This window comes from Marmota flaviventris, chromosome 10, assembly GCF_047511675.1.
Source record: "Marmota flaviventris isolate mMarFla1 chromosome 10, mMarFla1.hap1, whole genome shotgun sequence".
NCBI lineage: Eukaryota > Metazoa > Chordata > Mammalia > Rodentia > Sciuridae > Marmota > Marmota flaviventris.
In genome coordinates, this window is record NC_092507.1 from 119,496,144 (window position 1) to 119,511,891 (window position 15,748).

General features: G+C 52.0%; 1 protein-coding gene across 3 annotated transcripts in view; it reads left to right on the forward strand.

Moving 5' to 3' along the window:
* Kcnn3 (potassium calcium-activated channel subfamily N member 3) overlaps nucleotides 1–15,748 on the forward strand; it is a 152,513-nt gene that overhangs the window by 128,473 nt on the left and 8,292 nt on the right. For all 3 annotated transcript variants that reach the window (XM_027920910.2, XM_027920909.2, XM_027920911.2), the window contains exons 4-5: nucleotides 1,985–2,126; nucleotides 9,019–9,129. In XM_027920910.2, the coding sequence (XP_027776711.2) occupies nucleotides 1,985–2,126; nucleotides 9,019–9,129 (253 nt within the window). The remainder of the gene's footprint in view (nucleotides 1–1,984; nucleotides 2,127–9,018; nucleotides 9,130–15,748) is intronic.

Sequence of the window (15,748 nt, forward strand, 5' to 3'; positions counted from 1 at the left end):
GGGGGTCAGGGTTGGACACCCCGAGACTGTGCATCTCGAGCATAGCTAGAGGAGCAGGCGTGGGCCAGCCTGGGGAAATGAGACCCACTGGAGGCATTCAGTCGGGGTCCTAAGGCAGCAGGAGCGAATCTGGGGAGCAAATGAGGCCAGGAGAAGGAGGCGGTAAGGCCATCTGCCCAGCGGTGCTTTGGGGAAGGGACGGCTGGTCCTCAGCTCTCCTCAGTAGCAGGCACCTCTCTCCTTGTGCAGACAGAGACGAAGAGGCTAATGCCACCCCCTCGTTGCTGTTTGAGGACTCAAGTTGGGGCTGCAGCTCATTGGTGATGCAGGGCCGGGCCCAGGGGGTGGGGGTCTGCCGTCTCCCTCCTGAGCTTTGCTCACCTCTTGCATTTGGCTCCTCCTGGTTCCAGCTCCCCAAACGTCCTGCTGGCCACCTGCAGGCTCTCCTTCCCGGCAAGCCATGTCGTCTTGCCATTCCTCTGCCAAGGAACAGAGAATCGCTTCCAAGGCCTCTAAGACCAAACGCAAACTCTGGTCCTAGAATTCCAGGCCTTCCAATTCCCGAGCACCAGTCTCTGAAGCCCTCTACTGCCTGTTCCTGGATCCCAGGTGTTTTCCTCTCACTAAAACTCCTTCCTCGGTCCCCAGGACACATGCCCACGCCACCCTTGCCTCTCTGATGCTGAGTGGCAGAGTGAAAGGACATGGGCTCTGTCTCAGTGACTTCCTGTGTGCCCTTGGACAAGGCTCTCAGCATGTCTGTGCTTCAAGTTGCTCACCTATAAAATAAAGGATGTGAGGATCAGAGGGGTTGTGTTCAAAGTGTCAAGCAAACAGTAGGTGCTCAATAGATGGTATCCATTGTGTTGTGCTCTTGATGTTCCCCAGTGGAGGCCATCCTCCACCTCCTTTCTGACTTTAGCGCTCCTGCCTCCATCCAGGCCCATTTCCACATAAACTTGAACCTACAGCGGTCAGGAGAGGAGCCCTTGGTAACCACAGGGCCAGACCCTGTGGGGCTCAGCAAACGCTGAGGACAATAGCTACTGCTGCCACCATCAGACTTGTCCCAAGTACTTCATGGGCGTGAATTCCTGTTGGACTCTGGGTAACTGCATTCTGTAGATGAAGGTTCCTAAATAGCTTTCTGCTCTGTCCAGCAGGTGGGCCTGGTCTCCCTGGAGATGATGGCAACACCTTAATTTTTGAAGGAGGACACGTACAAACCGTGGCGGGCACCTTCTCTGATTCACCCTCGTGTGCTTGGGTCAAGTTCATTAACTTCTCCCCTTTGTCCCCAAGGTGCCTCCTGCACCCACTTACTGTGCCCTTCTGTAAACGCCAACACCCTCTCCCGGGCTGAGCGCCCCCGGGGTGGAGGAGAACCAGGGGGAGCGTGGGTGTCCAGGCGGAGGAAACAGTGGCCCCGTTGGTTCTTCCCAGGGCAGCCCCGAGACCCTGACTAGCTCAGCCAGGCAGCCTGTGCCTCTGTGGGCCCACGGCCTCCCTCCAGACACACGGAGATGCCAGCCCTGGAACCCGTCAGCTTTCTTAGGGGACATCACTAACGGCGATTTTTCCGTGGTTTCTTTTTTGACAGTTTGCCTTTCCAAGAGCTCATGATTTCAGGGTAGTCACATCCACAGACATTTCACTGTCGGCCTGGAGGGGAGAATCGAGATTTCATTTCTGCCTGATTTCATCCGAGGCTAGCCTACCAACGCTAAAGAGATGCCGATGACGTGGGACACACTATGACAGAACACTTTGCCTCTGGGACCTGGCTTGTGCAGATGGGGTGGGAGGGGACTAGAGGAGGGGGTAGCTGCAGGCAGAACCTGGGGGGTCACCGCAGCAGCTCCGTGTCACCCTCACGGCTGTGTCCTCCTTAGCAAAATACCTCATTTCCTCCCCGTCTAGGCTCCCGCGGTCTCTGCTCGGGCCGTGGCGGTCCCCCCACTAACCCCTGTCTTCCCTTCGGCAGGTACCATGACCAGCAGGACGTGACTAGTAACTTTCTGGGTGCCATGTGGCTCATCTCCATCACATTCCTTTCCATTGGCTACGGGGACATGGTGCCCCACACTTACTGTGGGAAAGGTGTCTGCCTCCTCACCGGCATCATGGTGAGTACCGCCTCTGCCCGTGACCCCACCCTCACAATGGGCCACAGAGCTGACCCCTTTACTAGAACGCAGAGGGGCCTTCCCACCTGCGGTGCGCGGGGGGCCGCCGCCGGCTGACAGGCCTACGTGCGTGGCCCCTGTGCAGAGAAAGGCCGAGGTGCCCTCTGGACGGTGTCTCCGCTGTCCCCTTACTTTGCTAAGGTAGGAACGAGGTCCTGGTTTCTGACCTCAGAATGGGCTGGGGGAAGCTGGTCACTGTTTGGACCCTCTCACTCGCCTCCACTAAGCCTCAGAGCTCCAGCGAGCTGTCCTCCTTCCTGTCCCCCAAGTGCCATAGGCTTTGGCACCATTTTGAATCAGTTTGAGCTGGAATTCACAGAAGCAGGGATTGGGGAGAATGCATTGAACCAGCCTGAAGGGACCTGTGTCCTAGACTGTGTTGGCCACCAGCCTGGGCCCTGGTGTGGCCATGGGGCCCTGGGCCAGCTCTTGACCTACAGAGGTGCTAGACTCTGAGTGCCAAGTCCTTTCTAGCCCTGGCACCTGGCTGGACGCACCCCCTCCCCAGGTGCCCAAGGCATGTTTCTCGTGGCCAGTTGCCCTTGCCAGCTTCACCCCAACCCATGCCCTGGGAGACACGTGGGTCAGGCCCATCTCAGGGCCACTGTAGCATGCTGTGTGGGGGGAGTGAGAAGAGGGGTCTGAATTTGCTGGACCAGGGGCTCACCCGTTGAACCCAGCACTCCCAGGGCAAGGTGGAGATGGAGGGCCTGCCCTGTCCTTCTTGCTGAGGCCCAAACAAAACGACTTATGAGCAAGTGCTTGGTGAATAATGAGCAGCCACTCACTTGGTCCGCGTTGGTGTCATCCTCGGTGTCCCCTCCCTCGAGAGCTCTGCATGTGCTTTGGGTGCGAGACAGGCGGCCACAGCCTTTGACCTCCACCCGAGAGGTCAGTGGTGAGGCCCTCTTTTCAGGAGAGAAAACCAGGGCTGGAAGAGGAAGGTGCCCCTCTAAGCCAGGGAGGCCCTGGGGGGGGCGGCGGGGACAGGAGGATGGACTGGACATTCAGGACTCAAGGCAGGTGCTCCAGCTCCCTGCCGGGCAGCTTGCTGTGTGCCCCTCCTGCGGCCGGGAGCGTCCTCCCTTAGAGACCCTCCGGTCTCATTCCTACCCCTGCTGCTCCCAAGGGACAGGACAGTGGCTCTTCTGTGAGCTCGGTGACTCCTTTCTGCAGTAGGAAGGGAGAACCCAGCTCTTCCCGCAGGGTCCCAGTTGACTCCTCACCTGTACCAGGGCCTGTCCCTGTTCAGCCTGGTGGCCTCGTGGGGCTGAGCGTGATGGACGGGCAGCCAGGCTCAGGTCACTGGGGGCAGAGGAGGCCCTGGCCACGGGCACAGCTTTCTCCTCTTTCCTGATTCTAATCCAGGGCAGGCCCACATTAGCAGGCGGCCCTGAAGAAACCATCAATGACAGCGGCTTAGCCCCCGGGGCTGGGGTAAATCCTGGGTAAGTGGAAGGCTTCAGAACAAACACCTCCACGCCTGGCGCAGCGCCAACGGTCACCAGGAAACCAGGAAAGCTTCTTCCTACCAGAAAGGAATGAAATGCCACCTGAAGGCCAAAGCTCTCCTTCTGAGCGCTGCTCCTGGGCCGTGGGCTTTGTGCCTCAGACCTGCTCTCTGGAAGGGCCGCTCAGGGCCAGGCTGCTAACAGGTGGATGGGCCCTGCGGGGAGCCTCTATGATTCTTAAATACCAGCCATTCTCGCTCTCAGCATGGAACTGACCCAGGCCGTGTCCCTGGCTCCTGTCTTCTGTTCTGACAAAGAGCAGAGGACGACTCGGGACCCTTTGGCCTAAGTCTGCCTCTCCTTGGCAAGTGGTCTACAGTGGACTGCTCTGTCTTCCAGAACCTTCTATCACTGCCTGGGCCCATTGCATTCCTTGGAAGGAAATGTCTGTTCCTTGGGGATTGAGGTGGGGTCAAAGTGGAAAGAACTAACAGGTGGAGGAACCCCCACCTACCTCCCAAATTAAAAACACGGGCCCTTCATCCTCTCTTTCTTGACAAAGCCCGCTGCATGGATGTGCACTGAATGCAGACCGAGGGAGGCTTTTCCTGCTCATCCTCAGGATTTTTCTGTTTTGTTTTGGTTTTGTAGGGGCCTTGAACCCAGGGGTGCCCTGCCCCTGAGCTCTACCTCCAGCCCTTTTATTTTTTATTTTGAGTCAGGGTTTCATTAAGATGCTAAGGTTGGCCTCAGACTCGTGATCTGCCTGCCTCAACCTCCCCAGGAGCTGCTCTGTGAGCATGTGTCACTGTGCCCAGCTCCTTGTCAAATGTTTTTACCCAGATTAAAATCAGCGGCTCGCTGGTGGCTTTTTCCCATCCAATGTGACTTTCCCGCTGAGTCACTCCTCGGAGGGGTTTGCCTTGCTGAGGACCCCTTCCCCCAACAGGATGTGTATCTCCGGATTATTATCGCCAGGGCCTTGACTAGAGGTAGGGCTTCCTGTTTGGTTGCCATGGAGACCACAGAGGCCAAGGCACGGCCTGCTCGGGAAGGAAACTGAAGGATTTGTGTGTGCAGGCTGGAAATGGTCTTAATCATTGTTTTCTCTTGGCAAACCCAGTAACGGTGTAATTATCAGCCATTAGGCAGGGTATGTAATTGTCTGGACAACTTGACATTGCTGGCACAGGCCTGATGTGTTCGAGACTGTTCCCCACAAAGGCGGCTACGTTGAAGTCCAGCGTCTTTCTGTACAGAATCTCCAGGATGAGTGACAAGGCCGGAGAGGGCAGTCGGTCAATGTTCAGTGCCAGGAGAGGAAAGGACAACCACCTTCGGTCTTTCGGTTCTGCAGGCATCTTGGGAGACCGTAGGACCCCCAAATCTGCTTGGTGATTACTTTGTTTCAGTAGAGCCACTTCCTAGAGCCGGACGCCCTCCGTGGACCCTTCCTGAGTTAAGAACAAATAGACGCACGCTCCCAGTGTGCCCTTGGGGATGCTGAGCTTCCCCCGAGGGCTTCAGGAGAGATGTCTCTGAGCTCCACAGGAGAGCGTGATGAAATGGAAGGTAGCACCCACTGAGTCATTTGGGGGGGAGAACCAAAAGGGCTCAGGGAGACATCTGCTTAATGTCAGCTTTAGATGCGCCTCTGCCGAAACACCTTGGTTTCAAGCCGGTTGATGTTATTTTAGTTGTTACGTGGAATCTGTTGCAGCAACAGAATCCAACTGTAAATCCTCCCGGCTTCCCTCCTCCGTTTGTCACTTTCATTTATGTTTTATTTTATTTTATGCTTCTTTTCGTTGAGAACGCTGCATACTTCTCCCTTGGGATGCTTGTTTTTCCAGCTTTTAAGATTTTCCAGCTGGGAATGTCTCCTGGAAACAAGAAGCAGGAGGACTCGTAGGGAGGAGTCAGGCTCCAGATTTGGGTCCGAATCCATCAATGACTTCGGCACGTTATCCCTGCCAGACACCCTCTGTCCCCTCTCTCTCTGTGTCCCCCGCTCACCCATGTACCGTGGAAAGTTCTATCTGGGTGGTGGGCCCTCCCCACCCTCGCCGTGGGAATAGGAGTCGGGCCCAACAGACTCAGGGAACCCAGTTGAGGCCACCTGTGATCCAAGACTTGGCACATCTGAAGGCAGACGACTGGGTCATGGATTTGTCCCCCAATCTGACCCCATGGAAGTCGGGCCAGCAACTTCTCACCTCCTGCCCCACCCCGTCCTCTCCGCACATGCCCACTCTTCATTCTGTGCACAGTAGGGCAGCAGGAGCTCTCACGTGCTACAACTAACCAGGCCCTTGGCTGTTCACCTCGTAAAGCCAAGCTGCCTCGCAGCCATGTCTCACTCCCAGGTGGCTGGCAGGGCCCTGTCAGGTGGATAAGCTCATGGAAGTCAAAAGGCCCATAATCCTAAAAGGAACCAAGGTGGTAGGTGACCTTAGACCGGGGGAGGAGTGGGTCCTGGGGCACTGTCTTTATTTCCTCTAAAAAGTCCAAACGGGCCCTTCAGTTCTGCTTCAAGTCTTGGCTCCTTGCTCCGTCCTTTCTCACGCCCACCAGCCCGTCTATTTTTCTTATCTCCTCCTCCTGCCTCCCCCCATCTTCCGACCTTTGCTGTTCAGAAGGTGGCAGGACTTATTTCCAGTCTTAGTCTCCGTCTCTCCTTGCACCCTCCTCCCTTCCCTCGGCTCCTTCCCTTCCTTTCTCCTCTCTTCTCATCCCTCTCTCGGTCTTCTGTCCCTCCACCTTCGCCCAGAGAGGACCACTAACCTGGATCCCGTGACTCTGCCCATCACTCACTTCCTGAAGACGGCTGGCCGCCGACTCCATCTTACAAGGTTGCCTCTTAGTGGAAGCGATCACGTTCGCCATCATGATCGGTGACCTCCTTCATTACATCCAAACACTGGTTCATCTAAAAGGAAAATAAAGTCACAAGCCTTCATTGCTATCCATTCTAGTTGAGATTAGGGGTCAAGAAGGCAGTCTCCTCCAGAGAAATGTCCTCAAGAAAGTCTTGGCATCTTTTAGGTTGAAATAAATCGGCCTCTATGCAGAAATTCGCCTTTCTAGTTTGGGACAGATAATTCTTTAGGTAAGACACTTTGGCTTCTTAGGAGCCCCTTGTATTCAACCACATAGTCTGTAGACCATGGCGAGGACCACAGAGTGCTCCCCAGAGACCCTGGGAATTTGAGATGGTGGATGGTGGATGCTTGTTTGATGACATTCCCGAGGTGGCATGGTAAGTACGGATACTCTTCTTTGGGTCTTGTACCCCCAGCTTTCAGGGATGATTGAAGTGAAATTTAGTGTGGACGCAGGGAGATGAAGGAGAACAGAGCCTGGGGAGAACCCTCTCCAACGGATGTTCCATTTTTAACACTATGATATATCCCTCTTTTGGGGCTTTTGGCCCCAAGTGCTTTTGGAACTCCACATAAAGGCAAGACATGATACGGGGTCTGGTTGAGGGGAGAGGGAACACACATCCTCCCTGTAGGACATCTTCTTTTAAGCTATTTTTTGCTTTTGGAGGCCTGGCTAAATTGATGACAGCTACAGACCAGGCTGCCCAACTGTCCCTAGCCTCTGAAAATTGGGCACAGTCTCCTGCAAGTCACAGATGCCAAGAAAACTCAGCCGTCCCTGAACAAAGGAGGAAAACGAGGTCAGGAAAGGAAAGTTCACACAGACTTAGTTCTTTTCACTTTGCTGTGCTCAAAAGTGGGCTACCAAGGGCACCAAGAAACACTCGATTGTCTTATTAGAAACCCTTGCAGGAGAGCAGAAGTCACCAACTCCAGCCACGCTGACCCCCACAGGAGCCAGCCTCTGTCAGCCATATGGAAGGAGGCAAAGGGAGAGCTGGGAGAGAGCAGGAGCTGATCTGCCCATGGGCAGCCCTCCCAGCTCTGTGCAGTGCCTTTGAACAACCTTCGTGTTAGCCAGACCTTGTGGTGCACACCAGCAATCCCAGTGATTCAGGAGGCTGAGGCAAGAAGATCCCAAGTTCAAGGCTAGCCTGGGCAATTTAGTGAGACCCTGTCTCAAAAAAGAATGTCAACTACAACAACAACAAAAAACCCCCAAACCAGGTAGTTCCGTGATAGAGCACCCCTGGGTTCAACCCCCAGTACCCCCACCACCACCAAAAAAATTCTTGTTCATGTCTCATACATTTCATTAGATTAGACCCTGATGAACCAAAATGTCACTGATGGATTTCTTTAATCCAGGGACCTCAATCTGCTAAACTGGGCTCGGTGTTTTACTGTTGAAACTGGGATTACTATTTGGCATCTAGGGGATCACATTCTGGCTTTGATAAACTCATCATCTCTTTACATAAGTGATCAGGGCAATGCCAATGTGCAGGAGAAGGCGGTATCTCTGAGGACAGTGCTGTCTTGCCAAGGACAGGGCCGACGTCCGCTGCCAGCCAGAGGATGGGGGTGACGATCTTCTCCCCCACCCCCAGTGCCTGCAGGCCAACGCAGAAGCACAGGGAAGAGCATTTAAAATCCCATCCGGAGCCTGCTGGAATGTGCCATTTCTTTTTCCTGTTCATTTTCTCCCGGTCAAGTGATCACCCAGAGGATCGGGAGTGAGGAAGCAAGCCCTGCCATTCTGTGTCTCAGCAGAACCCCGCTCCTCGGCCCGTGCTCCTCCATGCTCTCCTCCAATCTGAGCAGACGAGGACCGTTGTCCCGGAAACTCCTAAGGGTCTCCTGCAGGGTCACTCACACCCTGGTTGTAGGCAGACGTGTTGTCATTTTTAAAACCTCTGCATGATGGTGCATTCATGGGCCTCCTGGTGAAAGCAAGAAAGAACCCGTGCCTTGTGCTGAGTCACTGCCTCCAGGTAGAGAGACTCAGCTGCAGAGCAGACGTGATCATTCAGTGCCCACCCGCGTTCCCTCCAGGAGACAATCTGGGGAAGCTGTATGGCCTCTTCATTTGAGTATCTTCAGGAAAACTCTCAGCCATGGTGCTGTGCCATATGGTCTTCTCTCCTTCTGGGCCCACTGGGCATGCAGGAGGGCAAGAGCGTCCGTGTGTGCCGAACCCTCTGTCTCCTGCTGCACTGCAAAACTAGCAAGAGACCTCTTGGTTACCCATTGGTTTCATTCCCCCAAAGCCTCAGCCCCATACAGCATTAAGGACTGGCTAGTTCTCTGAAAACTCCTTCTCCCAAGAGCTAACAAACAAGGGGCACTGCAGACTCCTTCTTGGTGGGGATATGAAGGCTCCGCAGGTTTGGGCGGTAGGGGTGGCCCGGTCTTGTTCAGCCAGAGAGCTCGAGTGGGCAGGGTCTTGCACCTTGCCTTTGAATGACCCTTGGTCCTCTTGATGTCCGCCCACAGGGTGCCGGCTGCACTGCTCTCGTGGTGGCCGTGGTGGCTCGAAAGCTGGAACTCACCAAAGCGGAGAAACACGTTCACAACTTCATGATGGACACTCAGCTCACCAAACGGGTAAGATGTCACTCCTCCATGTCTTCATGGGGATCTCGATAACCAAAGTGGAAGCCAGTTCCAAAGAAGATGGTCACGTGGTATGGATGAGGGTCACACTTTGGAGTGTCGAGGGAGTCCCAGGCGCAGACAGACAACTTCCACACAGGGGACACACTGTCTGAACGCACCGGGCTCCTGTCTTCCGTTAAATCACTGTGCATGGCTCAGGCAACCAAATAATCTTCCTGATAATTAGATCAATAGCATACAATGATGTCCCTGCCCCTGGCCTAATGGTGCCAAATAAATCACCCAGCATGATGTTTCTGTTTATGCTCAAATATTTTCATGATTCTCATTAGGAAGGGAAGTAGAGAATCTTGAAACTATATTGAAAATATGTCTAAATTGAATCCTTTTTTTGTTGTTGTTTTTTAAAGAATCACTTAGAATGATCTTTCCAGTAGAGCCCATATTCCTGAATATCGTTCATCAAAACGTCATGATCCAATTTTCCCCTTTTGGGTTTTCCAGATAATGTTTCTCACTTGTACCCTATAAAGTGGTTAAGGAGGATGAAAAACGGAAAATATGCAGAAATGGGGAGCTCATTTAGCTGCTAAAAATCTGACACCCCACTGAATTGTGAGAGAAGGGAAGGCTCATTTAGAAGAGCCAGAAATGAGCCTTGCAGGGTAACAGCAGGCCGAATGAGCTAGCAGGAGCTGTTTATTTAATGACAGCTTTTATGGAAGATTCTTTAGAACTGCAGCCTGAACCAAGGTCAGGAAGATGATTTCTTGCAAGATTCTCCCCTTCCTGAGACCAGAGAGAACCAAAATCCTGCGCTGGGGTCTCCGCTGCCCTAGTAACTCTGTCTCAGTTAGGACTCCCGTAGGGCAAGGGACCCATGAGCAATCCCATACATCAACTGGAGGTTTTGAAAGCTAGAGAAAATATTCAGTGATTAATGTTGCAAAGCAGTAAAAAATGTGTTAGAAATAGAGACAAAGGCAGGAAGGGAGAATAAAAAGAGAGCGAGAGAATGACTGAGCAGCAGTGGGCTCTTCCAGAAGGCAGGGGGGTGTGCAGTTGCCAAGGTCTCTCCAGTTTCTCGGCAGAATTATTTATGGCGTTCGATTGTTTGGTCTTTGATTACATTTATTGGATCCTTTGAAAAGCCACCGCAGATGTTAAAAGGAACAGGGACAAGCAAATATCCCTAAACTGTTGACATACAAATGGTCGTCACGAGGTACATCACAGCCCTGAGCGACGAGATGTACAAAAGAAAACCTCTTTTGATGCATTAAGATGGCAGCCATTGATGCTGTCACCATTGTAAGACATGCTGGGTTTCACATGGAGTCCCTCTCCCTCAGCCCCGCTGGGATGCACTGTCAGAGGCGTGCTTGGGACTGAGGAAATTTCTAACGTTATTGGAACAACTAAAGGCGAAGACACTTGCTTCTATTAGCCTGATGCTTCACTGTATTGAAACCACATACAGGAGGGAGGGCAGAGAGCTTTTTTGCCTCCAAAACCTTCTCAGGAGTTATTTACCAAGGAGCATCCACAGTCTCTCTGTATATTCTAGTTTGCTTTTTGAAACCGAGAATATACTTTGTATTTCGTGTTATTACTTTGTCCTCTCCATTTTTTACCCAGTAAATCAGACACTAGAGGAAAATAAAGCCGAGGAAAACCAGCTCTCTCATATGCCAGGAAAATAAACAAAATTTTTTTTTCCTGCAGTATAATTGTGGAAGGAGATGAAGTTTGTGCTTGCTAATTTCAATCTTTCAGAAATAATTCTCTAACACCCTCTTCAAGTCCACTTGCTTCTTGAAAAGTAGGACTGAAAATCAAATCCTCAAATATGGATTGCTCATCCATGAGTGCAAGGTACCTTCTTAATCGAATAACATCTCACTTTTCCGAGAACACTTGAATCTGTTGAAATGTCCCTTTAGTGGCTAATATCTTTTCCCAGAGAAATAAACAACACAAAAGGGAGGATTCCTACAGAGAATTTCAAAGCTGGCAGGACTGGGACTTCCAAAGGTTCTCTCACATAACCTTCATTGAAATGGAGGTCTGAGGTCCCTGGCCTACTCGGGTTTGAGCTCCCTTCACGCTGCCGACTAGACCAGCCCAGCCTGCTTCCCCTGGGGATCCCGGCCTACCCTCGGTCCTCTCCAAATGGCCTTTGCATTCGGCTGGAGTGGTCCGGGGGTCAAAGAGTTGCCAGGTCCAGCCCCTGTGTAAGACCTCAGCGAGTGCTTGGGGAAAGATCCGAGGTGGAAGGAGCCGAGAGTGACATATTGCCAACCTCTTAGGAGTGGACAATTAGTAGATTTAACAGATAAAAGCACAATCCCTTAAAAGTGCATGTGACCTTAATTCTCCAAACATCTAAGCAAAAAGAAGAAGGGATTACCGATGAGTCATAACAGTGCTCTAATTTCTCTTCTGTTAATTCATCCCCATGTCTGCCATTAGAGTGGCGCCGTTTTCACTGGTTGGCTGATGGGGATGCGAGGAGGTCTTGGGGCACAGGGGAAGGACTCGTTTCTGGTTTTCCTGCACCCCTGGCCTTTCTCTTCCTTCCCTTGTATAACTCATCAAGCCTGGTGGCAACGTCATTTCTGTATTGAATGCGATCAGCTCTTCCCACACTGACTGAGCAGCGTCACCGCCAGCTATTCTATAATCACAACTAACGCTAACCTCTGGGTACCAGGTGATATATAAGTAAATGACACACAGAGAGACTGTGGAGGTCCTGGAGCCCCATCTGTTCTCCGGCTCTGGCTCCTCCATGTCGCCATCTTTGTTTTATGTAATTAACACACATCACAGAGGTCGCTTCCTGGTGTGCTCTCTTGGTGTCTCAGGGTACACCAAGATGGGTAAGAGGGAGTCCTTGCCCTTGTACTTAACTTCTGGTGACTGACTGCCCTCAGGGAACATGGCAGGGTGGGCTGCCATGGACACTCTTGGCTCTACAGGTGTCATGGGAGGGAGATTCCTACACAGGAATCTGCTGCTACTCTCCACTCAGACCAATGGGTGGACCTACCCCACGGTGTGCAGGACTGGTTCAGGATCCCCTGTCCTTATCCTTGCTGAAGGGTTCCTTGCCCCAGAGACCTAATCCACGTACACCTCCACAAAATCAGTGAGTAAAACCAAACTTAGGACTTCCCTAAACCTAGTTCTCCCACCAACCTCCCTCCCTGCTCAGCTAATGACATAGCGATCCCTCCAGGGTCCAGACCTGAAGACCTGGAGCCAGCTCTGACTTCTCTGGGCCCCGAGCCCCGTCAGAGGACTGAACAGTTTCCAAATCTGATTCGACCTTGCCATAGCTGCTCCTGCACAGTGGGCTCTGGGGCTCTGCCCCATCCCTAAATCCACCATCTTTCCAGTCTTGTACTATCACGAGAGCTCACCACCTTCTCCCAGTTGAGCCCCCTTTACCACAGCTCTCCTGCACTTTGCTTCCCTGTGGATCTCAGGCTGTGCTGGAGCTCTGAACACACCACTACCCGCTCAAACACATTTCACAGCCCCCTAGTATCTGCCTAATGGTGATAAAGAAAATTTTAATTACAGTCCCTGTCAAATGTTTATCATAGTCTTGCTAGAAAAAAATTTTCAGCAGGCTACTTAAAAGATTTGCTCTTAGTAGGGGTATTTTTTAGGACTAAACAATGCTCCTCATTGTTATACCAGATGTGGGAAGTCTGGCTATAGCACCCTCGATGGACAACCCACAGCTGGTTGGCCTATGCCTAGATTCTCAGAATAAGTCTTTATGGCTTTAAAATTCATTCATCAATTAAACAGTTATCAGGGAGGCTAATTCTTCTCAAAAGAGGATTGCAAATTTCATCTCCCACAAAGGTTCTGTCCCAGACAGATGGGGCACGGTATATCTTTGACAGCAGTTGCAAAAACACTGTGCGGTGGAGTTGGAAGGATCCTTGGGGATGATCGGGTCCAACCCAGATGAGAACACTCAGTTCCAGACAGGGAGAGGGGAGAGGGGACACCTAAGCCATGTGCAGCAAGCTGGGGCCTATCTCTGATCCAGTTTATTCTCCAGAGGCAACAGCTCTCCAGCCAGAACCCGACAGGTTTTCCAGGACAGTCAGATGGTGGTTAGGGTCCCCGGCCTGGTGGAGAAAAAAGCCAGTTTAACTCCAGCTAGCTGAGCACCACAGCAGTATTAACAGGTGATAAAATCACCCACCGTTCATTACCAGGTTGCCATGGGGAGAGCTTCAAACTCCAACTTTGAACCACAGAAGTATATCTCCTCCCTGCCTCTCCCCCTCCCTCCAGGTTCCTGTCAGTCACGGAGGTGGAGCCCTCTCCCTCCTGGGAAGGCAAGAGTGTGGAATGGAAGGTGGGGAGGAAGGAGAGGAGGTGTGAGCAGGGTATGAAAGAGAGGGCAGCCTCAGGAAGCAGCAGGAAATCTGTGGGGGTGACGATGAGGGAACAGTGGGCTCAGCAGATGGGAAGGAGGGAGAGGCCCCCCTTTCCTGTCCTGTGTGTAATGGACACCCCCAGTCACAGGTGTGGAGATGGGGCCGCCTGCAGGCGTTCTCAGAGCCATGGTGACCGTTGCTCAGTTAGCTTGGGTCCAACCTGTGGAACTCCTCAAGACTGTAGAATGTTCTTCCCTGGGAAGTTCCTGGCCCCGCGATGGACACACTAGTGGTTTCTTCCTGTGGGTCCACCAGTGGGGCTCTTGGAATGACTCTCCCAGGGCTCTCTCTGGCTGCTAAGGACATGGGGTGCTCAAGAAGGGGGCTCCTTTGACCCCCCTGGTCCCTCTGCTCCATGTGTTCTTCCTGCAACCCACAGCCCCTCTGGGATCCAAGTGGCAGGTCACCTTGGCAGAGAGGTGGCCCAAGAAATCCCTTGACTTGGAACAGTGTGGCCAAGAGCTTAGGAAACAGACGTGCATTCTGTTGTATTTCTAACAAGGGGTCGGGGAGACCAGAGGGAAAGAAGTTGACATTTATTGGAGGGAGAGTATAATAAAGCAGCCATGGACTGAGGAGCATTGGAGCCAGGCTGGGTGCTAAGTGTTGTAATTACGTTCCCATTTCATCAAAACAAACCCATTTCTCAGACCAATAGGACTTGCAACACTCCAGCTGCTGGCCCACTGAAGCCTTTATTATCTGATACTATGTTACAAATTGTATACTGTCTACTGCCTGACATAGACACACAGCAGTATTCTCACTACCTAGAACAGTGCCTGGCCCTCCGTGGCTGCTTATGCAGTGTTCCTTGAGGGAATGAATTCGGAAAGTGAGTTCCAGAGAGTTCAGCAATGGATCCAAGGTAGAGCCAATCAGCCCAGCTACTTGTGGAGATTTTGGGGGGGTCAATGAAACAGTGCAGATAGCAGAGCCTGGCGCATAGAAATGCTCAGTGAATGTTAGCTGTCACTGTCGATTTGCAAGACCTTAGTTGGACAATTCTCTCACCCAGGCCCACTAATCTGAGAGTTCTTCCTACAGTACGTAGCTCATGAAGCCATCCCCCATCAGAATGAAACCATCGATTTTGTGGGGTAGAGAATTTATGGGCTCAAAGAATACAGCCTATGTGTTTGGGGGTTGGAAGCCACATAGATGACTTTACAAGCACGGAGGGTCCTCACCTTGAACCCATCCCAACCCATCCAATCGTGGCCAGCCTGAAACAATCCCAGCCAGTTTGCTGCTTCATCTCGAGCCCTGTGCCTCCCACCAGGCTCCCTGCATCCTGGGAGCGTCTTTGGGGTCTGGAGTCCCTGTCCACTATGAGAGCCCCCAGGGTACCCACGCTGCCATCAGGGAAGGGTATATGGAGCCCCTCAGAGGCTCAGCATGTCCCAGGAGGGGCACACGCCCTTATCTGCTCTCCACCCAGATGATGCTCTGAGCAATCAGTCAGATGACTTGGAGAGAGGGAGACCTGGTCACAGCAGCATCTGCTGCCTACCTGGGAAAGCATAGTGCAGTTAAAAGCCTATTTCTTTTTCTCTTACAAATATTGATCTCCTTAGATTTGTGCCAGGCTGTTTGCTGGCAATTAATTTCAGTCAGCACAAAGGCTTGCATTTAACATCACTTTCCTGAATAGGCAGGGGCCTCCCGTTCAAACCCATAAAGATGATGTGGTTGCTTCTCAGCTGCAATGTCTTGCATTTGGGCTGAAGTTAAATGCAGGACCCAGATTCTATCTTCAGCTGTGTTGCTAAGTGAGGGCCACAATGATTAAATTAAACAAAAAACAAACTAGTGTCCTTTCCAATTCCTTGATCCTGGGAAACAGGAAATCATTTCTTTTGTGTAATGATGCAACCCAGTCAGGTCTTCCTTCAGAACACAGGAAAACCTTATGCGTCTCTTGGACCCGGCTCTTGTTTTGACTTGGCCATGAGCTAGTTGTGTGATTCTGGCTTCACATCCCATCTCTGAAACAGTTTCCTCCTGTGTGGGGTGGGGCGGTTGAGTGGGATGATAACTAATACCAGTTTGGCACTTTAGAGATTCCACATTGACTCCATTTGTCATATCATACATGGTTTTAGACCTTTTCTTTTCTTTCTTTTTTTTTTTTTTTTTTG